At 64.9% G+C, this 12,909-nt stretch overlaps 1 protein-coding gene across 1 annotated transcript; it reads right to left on the bottom strand.

Annotated features, from left to right (window-relative positions):
- Nucleotides 1–1,802: 1,802 nt before the first annotated feature.
- On the bottom strand, nucleotides 1,803–11,210 carry NRN1L (neuritin 1 like). Its single transcript, XM_075008934.1, has 3 exons — nucleotides 11,107–11,210; nucleotides 4,307–4,466; nucleotides 1,803–3,225 (listed from the first exon to the last, which is right to left on the bottom strand). Exons 1-3 carry the CDS (start codon nucleotides 11,168–11,170, stop codon nucleotides 2,928–2,930), a joined length of 522 nt encoding a protein of 173 aa, XP_074865035.1. The 5' UTR covers nucleotides 11,171–11,210; the 3' UTR covers nucleotides 1,803–2,927.
- Between the last annotated feature and the right edge of the window lie 1,699 nt (nucleotides 11,211–12,909).

Below are 12,909 nucleotides of genomic sequence, written 5' to 3'. Positions count from 1 at the left end.
ACTCAGAGCTTTCTGCGGGAGCCCCAGGGCAGGGGCGCAGGCACCGCCCCGGCAGGGGAGACGACCATGCCCACGCGCCAGCTCTCTTCAGGCTAGCGTCAGTGTTAGCCACCCACAGCCAGGCCTGCTCCCCTTGTATCCCGCCCCACTTCCAGCCGGGGGCAGCTGCTCCTTCTGCCCCCCCCAGCCAGGCAGAACTCCTGCCCCCTGACCCCAGGTGCTGCTCCCCACAGGCCCTTCCTGGGACGGGAGTGTCTCAAGCGCTGGCCCCCTTCCCTGAACCAGCCTCCCTGGGCACTGTATGTAGGGACCTAGCGTGGGGTGGTGATCGCACCAGCCACCTATCTGCGCCTCTGAGAGCCTGGCCAGGGCCCAGGTGGTGCAGGCCCCACGCGTGGCAACTGTCCAGCCCCTGGAGAGCAGGGCTGGGAGCTAGGGGCAGCCACAGGACACGGTGCGGGAGACAGGGGAAATGTAAAAGTGCCTTTAATAGAAATATAGATACATCTGAAGGGCTCCAGGCCAGAGGGATGAGCACGGCCTCCGGGGACAGGCAGAGCCGGCACACACGCGGCTGGTCCCTCCTTGCACCCTGAAGTCTGTGTGCAGTAAAAGACAACCCGGCCACCCCCACCCGGGGTGGTCATTAAAGGGAGGGCCCTATGGCAGCTGCCCTGGGGCAGGCTGGGATACCACACACAGCTGACCTCTAGTACCATCTAGCATGGCACTTACAGGGTCCCTGCCAGGCTACGCCCCTGGCCAGGACAGCCCCCCGTGCCCATCTCCAAGTGCCAAGAGGTGAGGCAAATACCTACACTGGGAAGGAGTCAGCTGTGTGCCCACGTGGCCTGGCCCTGCCCCCTGCCAGGCTGGCACCAGGCAAGGGCTGGGGAGGCCAGCTCCAGGCCCCCGGAAAGGGCGGGGACTTGGGTGGAAGGGGCAGGGCTAGAGGCCAGCTGCCCCAGCCAGCCCTTCAGTGGCACCTGGCGCGCCCTGCTGCGCATGCTGTGCTGGCAATTTAAAGGGGGGACATTAAAAACTCTGGCTCCTGCTGCAGCAGCATCAGCGGCCGGGAGCCCCAGACCCTTTGGGCCCTGGGGCAGCTGCCCCCTCGTTGGGCCTGCCCCTGCTGCCCCAGAGTGGCCTGTCTGGGGCTGAGCACTCCATATGAGGTGGGGCAGTGTTCCCCGGAGCGGGCTGGCCTGGCGCACAGCCTTGGGTCAGCAGCAGCACAGCACAGGACAGGACTACGCCCATGCAGGCACCCGCAGCTAGGGGTGGAGCAGAGACACGGCACAGCCTCAGCCCAGAAGAGCTGTGAGACGTCTCCCCTGGAGGCAGCAGCAGCTCCCAGGGAAGTTCCCAGGCTCAGCTGCCCCCACGTACCCACCTGCTGGCTTCTCTGGGGGCTGGGGAGAGGCAGAACCGAAGGGGGTGGCACCTCAGGGCAGCTGCCTGGGAGGTGATGGGCCAGGCCAGTTTCCAAAGACCCAGCCTGGGGCCAGAGGCGCAGGTGGAAAGCAAGTGCATGGGGCTGGCACGGAGGGCACAGGAGGGCTGGCACTGCAGCCTGGGCTGAGGGAAGCAGGGTGGGGCTCAGGCTGGTCCCTGCAGGGAGAGTTGCCTGCACATGGTGGTGGGGGAGGGGGAGCTGCGTCGCTGGGGTCTGGGTCTCCTAGAGAACACCCAGGGTGACCCCAAGGAACATGGGACCCCAGGGCTACCGCTTCCTTGGCTCCATGGGACCTGATGTCCCTGGCCCAAGGCTGTGCCAGGGGACTCCCAGCTCCAGCTGGCCCTCAGCTAGTGTCCGGCTAGAAGAAGACTGGGAATACCAGCTGGGCAGCAGGCTCTGGGGCCTGCAGCTCTGGGCACACTGGATATTCGGACTAGCCCTGGTCTCCCTCTGTCGTTCAGAGCTGGCTCCCATCCCTCCAGTCTGTGCTGGGTGACATCAGCAGGTTCCCAGACACAGTCCCCTGGCTAGGGGACAGGCACCAGCAGAGACGGGAATGCCAGCAGCAATGCGAGCACCAGGACGGCCAGCAGGCCAGGCTGGGTGACACAGTGGGTTCCCAGACACAGTCCCTGACTAGGCACCAGGCACCAGCAGCAACAGGCGTGCCAGGACAGCCAGCAGGCTGGGCTGAGTGATACAGTGGGTTCCCGGACACAGTCCCCTGGCTAGGCGACAGGTGCCAGCAGAGACGGGAGTGCCAGGAGGGCCAGCAGGCTGGGCTGGGTGACATCAGTGGGTTCCCGGACACAGTCCCCTGGCTAGGCGACAGGTGCCAGCAGAGACGGGAATGCCAGCAGCGATGCGAGCACCAGGATGGCCAGCAGGCCAGGCTGGGTGACACAGTGGGTTCCCAGACACAGTCCCCTGGCTAGGCGACAGATGCCAGCAGTGACAGGAGTGCCAGGAGGGCCAGCAGGCTGGGCTGGGTGACATCAGTGGGTTCCTGGATGCAGTCCCCTGGCTAGGCGACAGGCGCCAGCAGCGACGGGAGCGCCAGCAGCGACGGGAGCGCCAGAACGGCCAGCAGGCTGGGCTGGGTGACATCAGTGGGTTCCTGGATGCAGTCCCCTGGCTAGGCGACAGGCGCCAGCAGCGACGGGAGCGCCAGCAGCGACGGGAGTGCCAGAACGGCCAGCAGGCTGGGCTGGGTGACATCAGTGGGTTCCTGGATGCAGTCCCCTGGCTAGGCGACAGGCGCCAGCAGCGATGGGAGCGCCAGCAGCGACGGGAGTACCAGAACGGCCAGCAGGCTGGGCTGGGTGACATCAGTGGGTTCCTGGATGCAGTCCCCTGGCTAGGCGACAGGCGCCAGCAGCGACGGGAGCGCCAGCAGCAACGGGAGCGCCAGAATGGCCAGCAGGCTGGGCTGGGTGACATCAGTGGGTTCCTGGAGGCAGTCCCCTGGCTAGGCGACAGGCGCCAGCAGCGACGGGAGCGCCAGCAGCAATGCAAGCGCCAGGACAGCCAGCAGGCTGGACTGGGGGTGCTGGGCTGAGCCTTGCAGAGTTGCCTTGTTTGTCTCCTCTGCGGCTGGGCCTTGCACACGGCCGGGTGACCTGGTCCGTGTGCTGCACAGGTCGTGGAGGTTCCCTTGGAACTGGATCTTCTTGGACTCCTGGCGCAGCGACTCCCAGATGGCAGCAGCTTCCTCGGGGCAGCTGGACAAGACCCCGCTGGCGCAGCTGTGAAAGTCATCCCAGGACCTTGGCCCGGGAGCAGAAAGGGTCAGAAACAAGGGCCATGAGAACAGAAGAACGGCCGCACGGGGTCAGAGTCCTGTCTGCCGACAGCGGCCAATGTCGGGTGCCCCAGAGGGAGTGGTCGGAACAGGGAACCAAGTGATCCCTCCCATCACCCATGCCCAGCTTCTGCAGACCGAGGCTGGGACTCCTCCCAGCCCCGCCTGGCCAATAGCCACTCATAGACCGAGCCGCCGTGGACGTATCTCGCTCTTTTTAATCCCTGCTAAGCTCCTGGTCTTCACAACGCCCTCTGGGGAGGAGCTCCACAGGTTACCTGTCAGCCAGGCCCCAGGGCTGCCACTAGCCAGCCTGGGCCCCCTCTGACCCACACCCATTCCAGCCCCTACTCAGCCCTGCCCCACCTGCAGCCAACCTGGCCATGCCCTTCTCCAGCCATAGCCAGCCTGGCCCCGCCCCAACCAGCCTGGCCCCGCCCCATGCGATGACACTGCAGCACTAAGCCAGTGCATTGGCTAGAGACACAATCTGGCATATGTTTGCCCATTTGATTTTGGCACAAATCGCCAGCTTGGCCCCATCCTGCCTGGCCCCGCCCCCAAACAGCATGACCCTGCCCCCAACCTGCCTGGCCCCGCCCCCAAACAGCATGGCCCTGCCCCCAACCTGCCTGGCCCCGCCCCTAAACAGCATGGCCATGCCCCCAACCCCCCTGTCATGGTTGCTTGGGCTAGTGCAGCTCTCCTGGAAAGAGCCCCCCAGAGGCCCTGTGTGGAGAGTCGTGTGCCCACAGCTGGCCTGGATGAGACCAGCCCACCTGGGCCGCACCTCCAGGCACCAGCTGGCCACCTCCTCACGGCACTGAATTCCCGCCCCACGAGGTCCTGCCGTCTTCCACTGCCGACAGGACCCACCCCAGAGGTCAGGCTGGGAACCTGCCCCATTCCCACAGCTCCAGGCCCTCGACCTGAGGTCCAAACAGTTCTGCCCCGAGCACCAACCCTGCCCCTCTACCCCCCGGCTGCAGCCCCCTCCCACTGCCTGGGGGGCCCTCCTGGGAGCCTGGGGGCGCTGCCCCTCTCACCGGCAGATGGCGTCCAGTTCCTGCCCCTCCTGCGCGCTCTCCTGCTGTTTCTGCGCGCTCTGGGCCATGCTGTCTCCCAGGCTGATGAGGCACTCGGCAAAGCCCCTGTAGATGGTGTCGCATCTCCTCCTGGCTGTGCCCACCGGCTCCTCTGCCACAGCTGCAAAGAGGGGGAAGAGATCACTAACTACCTCCCCGGGCGCTGCGCCCTCGCCCGGAGACCCTCCCCCCAGGCTTCACCCTGCCCCCCATGCGCCCCATCCCCACAGGGTGGGGCTGACCCTGCTGGCCGTGGGCTGGTCACGCAGCGCTGCCTCCAGCTGTTCCACCTGCGGGCAGAGCGAGCTGGGTTGTGCACGCCGAGGGCCGTGTGGCTGGGCACCGCCAGTAGCTCACGGGCTCAGCCAATCAGCTGGGCAGCCCCGGGGTCTCTCCCACGCGTGGCTTGGGGGCCACAGGTGTTGGAGCTGAGGTGCTCGGGGGGTGATGCCCCCTTGCCTGCTCCCCCTGCCGAGCCCAGACCCCTGCAGGTGTCCCCGCTGGTCCCCGCATGGGCACCTGGGGCATCTCCCACCTGGCCCGGCACCTCACACAGAGCTGCTTCCCCAGCTCCACGCCAGCGCCTGGCAGCAGCTCCCCTGGGCATCCGGGCAGCCTGTAAACACGGCCTTGCATCAGCAGCACTGACACAGCACATGCTCGGTGGGGGCACCTCAGGCCAGGCTCCCCTCTGCCCCGCAGCGGCAGGGGGTGGAGGGCCCAGCGTGGGGGAGCCGGGCAGTGAACTGCAGCAGCCGAGGGGGAGCCAGCGCTCTGGAGCGACAGGGCCCAGAGCAGGGGCTGGCTGGGGCAGGGCCAGAGCAGCAATGGGGCCATTTCGCAGCTGGGGGAGCCCCACGCGTAGCGCTCTGCAGCACAGGGATCATCTGGAGCCGCTCCTGCAGGTCCAAAGCAGGACACCCTGGAGAGCTGGACCCTTCACCGTCACCTTCCTCATTCCGCCAGGGCTGGGCCTGGAGTTCCCCTCGCCCTGGGTCCGTCCCCAGCGCCCAGGGGACTGTCCCTGCTGGGGCGCCGAAGTGCAGCCTGCAGAGAGGTCCAGCCCTGCCAGACCCAAAGATAACCCCTGGGCAGAACCGTGGGCCCTGCTCCATCACGGCCCTGCACAGAGAGCTGTGAGCCGGCCTGCGAGCCCAGTAGCGCTGTTTGCTAAGGGGGCACTACCCACGGACAAGCCGGGGGCTGGAGCTAGCAGCTGCTGGACTGCAGGCCTAGGTCTGTCTCCGACATAGCTCGGGGAGGTCCATCTCCCAGACACACGGTGCAGCAGAGCGGTTCTCCAGCAGCTGCTGAACACAGCGTTCCTCTCTCGCGGCTCAGTGGTGACGGGGCCCTGTGAAACTCCCAGACAGCGGCTGCAGGGGCAGAGAATCCTCGCCGGTGACACATGGCCAAACTCCACGGATCCTCTGCTTGACCTTCGCAGCCGCTGGGCTAAGGGCTGCAGCAGCCCAGGCCAGCCCAGAACTGCTGTCCTCCTGTCCTTGTGTGACCCGGCAGGCCCGGAACGAAAGCAGCCGCCACCACCTCAGAGGCCTTTCCCGGGTTCTCATGGCTTGAGGGGCCCAGCAGCGCTCCACCACCACTAGGCCAAGCAGCCGAGAGGGCTGGGATGGGCGTATTCAATCAGTGCATGGAAAGCACCTGGCTGACGAGGAGCAATGAGAAAAAACGAGGGCCTCCAGGCGCCTCTGGGCAAGAAGCGAGCGACAAGCCGGCTGGGAAGCCTGGAGGGGAAGGGCTGGGGGCGGGAGGCACTGGAGGGAAAGGCAAATGCAGGGAGCAGAGCTGGGCACCACAGGAAGGGGTTGGTTTGTTCAGATCTCAGGGCGGCCAGGAGTCCAAGAGCACAGTTCTGCGTACGCCTGGCTGGGCAGCCCCCGGGCCATCAGCCCCAGCCCCAGCCCCAGCTGGGCACTATCCCAGCTGGACCAGGGAGTGGGAACGCAGCCACCGCCAAAGAGGCGAGTGCCAGAGTACTGCCAATGGGGGCACTGGCCTCAGCCTGGCTTAAGTCGAAGGGAGGAGGAGGAAACGGAGGGCAGGCAAGACTGAGCCCATGACAGCAGCTCATTCCTGGAAGGCAAAATCTAACCACCCCCTGGAGTCACCGGGAAGCAGGAGCAAAAGGACCCAAGCACATCCCTCCATGCTGCTACAGTTAGACGCTTTGTCTCCTCCCAGGCTGAGCCGCCATGGGCTCAATCTTTGTAACGGATGCGAAAGCAGAATCTGGACGAATTCAACAACCCTGCAAGAGAGATTTTCAGAGCACGTCTGTGAGCAATTTTGCCTCTGCTCCAGGCCTTCGAGTAACCACAGCACCAGCGTGTCTCAGGCGCTCCAGCTGCTTTTCGCCCCCAAATGGTGGAGAGCGACCGACGGCTGCACCATCAAACGCAAACAAAGATTTCAAGCAGATAACCAAGTCGGAGCCTTTCACTCTAAAAGCGCGCATGGAGCAAGACAAAGGGACGCCTCTGGCACTCTGCTGTGTGCCTTCTCCTCTGGGCAGCTGCTCAATCACTAAGAGATGCTCTGACGAGCCGGAGGCAAAATTAAAAGCAAGTGCAAAGAATCAGTGATGCTGCTAATGCCCCAGGGCCAGGGAGCGACCCGGGGATGGCTGCTGGCGTCCGGCGCAGAGCAGAGCAAACACCATTCCCACCTAACGCTGCTGATTCTGCACCTGCAAACAGGCTGACCCTGCCAGCCGGGAATGCAGAGAACAAGCCAGTCGCGACGCCTTGACCGATCGCTCCCACAGCGAAAAGAACCCAAGAACGGAGCCAACCTTTTGAATGAGGACTTTGGCGCCCTGCTTATAACTCACCAGGGAAGAGGCCTCGTGGTGGCAGTCACCATCAGCCTCACGGTTGGTCGGCTGAGGAGGAGGTGGGGCGGGTGGCCCCTGCTTCCCAGAGGTGGACTTCGCAGGGAGCCTCTCTGCACGCCGGCTCCTCCCTCAGCAGGTGAATGCCAGCCCAGCAAGCTGAAAGCGAGCTACCAGCGTCAAGATGAGGACGGCCAGGGCATTACAGGTCCGTCAGCCTGACATCAATCCTGCTCAAGCCAATGGAGCAGCCGACACGGCGCTCAACTAATAAACCATTGGAGGAAGACAAGGCACCAGAAATCAAATGGAGAGAGAAATCTCTGAGCTGCAGTTTATTTGCAAATTTGACTCCATTAACCAAGGATTAAACAGAGACTGGGAGCGGCTCGCAGCTTACAAAGGCAGTTTCTCTGCTCTGGGTGCTGATATCTCCCCGTTAGACTCTGACAAAGGCTCACATCCCCCTGCCTGATCTGACTTGTTTTTACCTCTTTTGATAAGTGCTGTTGATACAGGGCCATTTCCACCTTGCTGAATAGACGTTGTCAGGTCTGGCCCTTCCTCTTACTGAGACCCCACTCTTTAAATGCCCCTCTGAAACCATCCCCCACTCATGCATCTGATGAAGCGGGTCTTTGCCCATGAAAGCTTATGGTCCAAAATATCTGTTAGTCTATAAGGTGCCACAAGACTTCTTGTTCTCGAAGCTACAGACTGACACGGCCACCTCTCTGATACAAGACAACTGGCACCAGTGGGCACAGGCTTAGGGAAAATAAATGGCATGGCACTCGCGTGCTCTCTGCTTGCGGCTGCCCTGCGAAGCAGGGTTGAGAGCAGCAGCGGAGGTGGCGTATCACCTGCACAGCAGCGTCCTTTCCCTTGGTCCTGCGTGAGATTTTGATTACAGAACTAGCCAGGTATAAAGTAACTCGGCCCACCTGCAGAGGGGCAGAGCCCGGCTGAGAGAGGCCCCAGCCTATCCCCACGTGGGTTCTCCCCTGGAGCCATTGCACATTTCTATTAACTCCCTGGCAACTGGGACAGGGATTCAGGGGGGGCACTAGCTGCACACACCCCCCTCCCTGCTCCAGCCCTCCCCCGCACTGCCCATTCCCTGCCCCGCGGAAGCCAACCCCCGGGGAGCAGTGCAGCCTGGCAAGCTTGTGCTGCTGTTGGGCCATGCCGCTTTGGAGGCTGGGGGGCTGCCCCCGCACTCAGCAGCAGCAGCAGCAGCAGCAGCAGGATGGTGCCGATGGTGTGTGTGGGGAGACGGGAGGGGACGCTGATGCTGGGGCTCCCCCCTGCACATCACCTGTGCATGAACTCACTGAAAGCCTGCAGCTGATGCAAAGACGGCGGTGTGATGGAGTGGGGGGAGTGCATGTGTGAGACTCATGCTGGATGTGTGTGTGACAGGCAGAGCAGCTCCCGGTGGCTAAGGATGACCCCTGGGGCTACAACCTAGGCTGGCGGGTAACACCTCTGCCCTGAACAAAGAGGAGGGAGGAGCCGAGCTGGATTTGAATCGGGGGCGGCAGTTAGAAGCTGGGGGAGAGGCAGCTGGAAGGCAGCCAGCCTGAGGAGGGGGGAAGCTACACCCCAGAGGGGCCCCCCTCGGGCTCCTCTCCCCAGGACGGGTTGGAAGGACGGTCTCTGCCTGCTGCACTGTCGCTTCTGTGAGAAACTGGGCCTCTGTCGCCTAATAAACCTCCTGATCTACCTGCTGAGCGAGGGTCACTCCTGCGGGCGGCCGGGGTGCAGTGCAGGGGGCCCCTGAACCCCAGCACAGGGTAAGTAACGCAGAGGCCAGGTCGAGGGCACAGAGAGCCTCGGCTCCCTGGGCAGATGGGACACGAGCCGAGCCGAGGCCTGGCAATGCAGCGACGTGCGCCGCCCGCCGGGGCAAGCAGACGACGGCCCCACCGGCAGGAGAAGTGGGGGCGGGAGGACACGCCGCTGAGCGAGCTCCGGTCTGACACTGGGCCAAAGGAGCCACGAGCCCCCGGCTGGCCCAGTGGAACGGGGGTGGAGCCACGACCTTACCACGGTGCCCAGTCTGGCACAGCCAGAGCCGCCCCGTCCAGGGGAGCAGGTGGGGCAGCTGTCCCAGCCCCCACACTTCGGGGGGCCCTGTGGCGACCCCCCCAGCCGTCCTACAGATGGGGCTGGGGAGGGTGGCCTGGGGCAGGGGGTTGTGCAGGGCAGTGGGTCACCTTCCGCCTGCTCTGCCCACACGGGCAGCGGGAGCAGCAGAGCCAGCGACACCAGCCAGAGGCTGCTCTGGATCCTCGCCCGGGGCACTGGTGGCCCTTGCCCCAGGCCCTGCCCTGCCTGGGCATCCTGCATCCAGCTCCATGGCCGGCCAAGGCAGGAAGGTCCTGGATAAACTGAACGGGGCAGGTAAGAGAAGGGCCGGGACGCTCACCGGGGTGACGGACTCCAGGAGCGCGTCCGTTGCGCTTGCCACGGGGAAGACAAGGTGGGACGGGACCCCAGTCTGTGTGTACCGGGGGGGGCCGAGATTTCCCGCTGGGCTCTGCAGCCTGGGGGAAGCGGGTGTAACAAGAGCCAGCGGCTGAAAGAGGGGAGGGGCCCAGCCCCGCGGGCCGAGCTCCGCAAGAGCCGGGGAGCGCCGAGGGGTGGGAGCGACCCGACAGGGGCTCAGGCGCGTCCCGCTCCGCCTGCAGCGGGGCCTTGCAGCGGCCGCGCCCGGCGGGGAAGCGCCTCCGCCCCGTGCAGCAGCCCCGGGCTGCCCGGCCCTGGCGGGGGAGGCGCGCGTGGGAAACAGCCCGGGGCTGCTGGGCGCCAGGGCCGGCTGCGGGGAAGGGGGCAACGGCCTCGCCCGCCTGGGGCTCTGGGGCCCGGGAGCGCAGGGCCGGGAGCTCAGACCCCTCCCCGGGCCACCCGCCCCGCGCCCGAGGAAGCGCAGACCCAGCCCGCCCCGGGGGCTTCCCGGCGCCGCTTGCCAGAAGCGGGAGCGCAGGAGCCCAGCTGCCCCGGCCGGGCGTGTCAGGGCCTCCCGCCTCCCGCGGAGATCCCGGGGCACCGGACCGCAGCGCCCAGCGAGAGGGGCACCGACCCCGGGGTGCCGCTGGCAGCCGAGAGCCACCCTGGGGCGCCGGCCAGCCGGGCGGGGCAGCGCGGGGCGACCAGGTCCGGCTCAGCCCGGACTGCAGCGGGGCCGCCCGGCGCTGCCCACAGAGCTCCCGCGGGCCCCAGCGGTGCTGGGACAGTGACCGACAGGAGCCCGGAGCGCGCCAGGGACCGGAGCGGCGAGTTAGTTACTGGGCAGCGAGGAAACCGCCCCCCCGCAGCCCCTGTGCAGCCCCCGGCGCACCGACCAGCCCCCCCCCCCGGCGCACCGACCAGCTCCCCTCCGGCGCACCGACCAGCTCCCCCCCCCCGGCGCACCGACCAGCCCCCCCCCCCCCCCCGGCGCACCGACCAGCCCCCCGCCAGGCGCACCGACCAGCTCCCCCCCCCGGCGCACCGACCAGCCCCCCCCCCGGCGCACCGACCAGCTCCCCCCCCCCCCCGGCGCACCGACCAGCCCCCCCCCCGGCGCACCGACCAGCCCCCCGCCAGGCGCACCGACCAGCCCCCCCCCCCGGCGCACCGACCAGCTCCCCGCCCGGCGCACCGACCAGCTCCCCCCGCCCCCGGCGCACCGACCAGCTCCCCCCGCCCCCGGCGCACCGACCAGCTCCCCCCCCGGCGCACCGACCAGCCCCCCGCCAGGCGCACCGACCAGCTCCCCTCCGGCGCACCGACCAGCCCCCCCCCCGGCGCACCGACCAGCCCCCCGCCAGGCGCACCGACCAGCCCCCCGCCAGGCGCACCGACCCGCGGCCGCTCCCCATGTGGCTATCCCGGCCCCACAGGTCCCGGCCCGGGGACTCACCCCCGTGCAGCAGCAGCAGCAGCAGCAGCAGCGTCGCGCCCGGCCTCCAGCAGCCGCTGTCCATGGTGCCCCGAGCCCGGCCCGCCGCCCCGTGCGCCCAGCTCCGAGCAGCCGGCAGCCTCCACTGAGCGCCCGGCGCCGCCGCGGCTCCCCTGGCCGGGGGAAGGCCCCGCCCCCGGCGGGCGGAGCGACGGGCCCCGAAGGGCTGGGCAGGCGTGGCTCCCGCTGGGCCCGGGGCGCTGGGCAGGGGGTCAGCTGAGCGACCGGCCCCCCGCCAGACTCTGACCACAAGCAATGACTGCGGTCACTTAGCCTCACGCTGCTGTGAGCCCATTTTACAGATGGGGAAACTGAGGCATCAAGCCCCTTCCTTGTCTACGTTCCCTGGGGGAGGGGGAGGGGCTGAGAGAGAAGAGTTAATTGAACTTACTCTTCTCCCCCCCTTGCATCTCTCCCGGGCATCTGCGCCCGCACTCAGCTTACAGGGAATGCTGGAAAGGCCCAGAATTGCACGATTACGGATGGGGATGCAGTCCTGGGCTGCAAGCCAGGGCTACATGTGCAACAGGGAGTCTTGGGGCACCTTAGAGACTAACACGTTTATTAAGGCATCAGCTGTCATGGAAATGGAGTGGAAAACCAGAACCTGGGGATGATGTGGGCGTGGGGACAGGCTAGCCAGCTCTGCAGCTGTGCACCTCCGTACAGAATCACGCTCCCATGGCCAAGCGCTCATGAGCAAAACACACTGTGGCTGGGTGTGGAAGTCACAGCCAGGAGGAAATCAAGGCAGCATTAGAGCCTGCAATAAAGGGCTGAAACATTTTACTCCTTTTAAATTCACGTTAACTGGGAACTCTAAGGAGGCCCCTGTCAACAGTGCACAGGGTTCACTTTTTCCACCGCTGCCCTTTTTTTTTTTTAAGCTGAAACAGAGCCAGGGAGTATCGACACTGTCACCTGCCCCAGCGCTGTCTTCTTCCTTCCCCCTGGGCAAAACGTTTCTGTGCGTCAGTGGAACCGTGGCCCACTAAAGGAGCGCTCATCACACCGCAAGTTTTCTTCGTTGCTACTACATGCATGCGCTGCTTTAACAATTAATCAGCAGAATCCACACAGGAAGCAGCTAATGCTCACCTTGCCCACTGGCCAGTGAGGCTGGGATCTTGATCCATGCCTGACTTCCACACAGACTAGTCCTCCAGGGCTTAAAATCCTGGCAGCTTTAGGCTTGAGCTGGTAAGTTCCAGCAAGCCTGTTTCAGTCCCCTGGTTATAGAATTAAAGTGAAGGTATCTCTTATCTATGCTTTTACTGGAGGTATAGCTATAGAAAAAACACAACCCATTTTCAAAACTGGCAAACATCTCAAGGTCTGCTGCTCTTTACGCTTCAGTAGTGGGATACATTTGAAAGAGTAAAGCCTTACACTTTTTTATGATCATGCAAGAAGCTGCAGAAACTCAGAGCTAACTTGTCCACTCCCATGACACGTCCATTTGTGAATCTCTCCCTATTCCTGGTAATAATGCTGTAGCTGGTACTTTTCTGTCCGCCCGCATCAAGGACAAATTCTCCTGCCACGACAGTTTTTATTTTCGACTTATGGCCTGTGACTATAAAAGACGGCTGCCGGTTGGAGCTCTATGCCCTGTCCAGTCTGGGTCTTTTCTAACTACTCGGCTGAATGAAATATACAAATGAAACTTGAGTGAGGGGACACTCGGGTACGAAGTTAATGCAGCTCTGTACTGGTAGGGCCCACCAGCAGCAGGCATGCCAACAAAGCCCTTAGCGGAGAAGA

This window comes from Carettochelys insculpta, chromosome 14 (genome assembly GCF_033958435.1).
Source record: "Carettochelys insculpta isolate YL-2023 chromosome 14, ASM3395843v1, whole genome shotgun sequence".
In the NCBI taxonomy this organism is placed as follows: domain Eukaryota; kingdom Metazoa; phylum Chordata; order Testudines; family Carettochelyidae; genus Carettochelys; species Carettochelys insculpta.
Note: the sequence above shows the minus strand (reverse complement) of the source record. Positions and strands in the feature narration are given on the sequence as shown.

Bases quoted from the DNA above. Each gene is read 5' to 3' on its own strand.
- NRN1L (XM_075008934.1), bottom strand. From the start codon at position 11,170: ATGGACAGCGGCTGCTGGAGGCCGGGCGCGACGCTGCTGCTGCTGCTG. The intron at 4,467-11,106 runs GTGAGTCCCCGG...CCCTCTTTGCAG, and splicing joins GCTGCTGCTGCTGCACGGGG to CTGTGGCAGAGGAGCCGGTG. The intron at 3,226-4,306 runs GTGAGAGGGGCA...TCCCGGGCCAAG, and splicing joins GAACTGGACGCCATCTGCCG to GTCCTGGGATGACTTTCACA.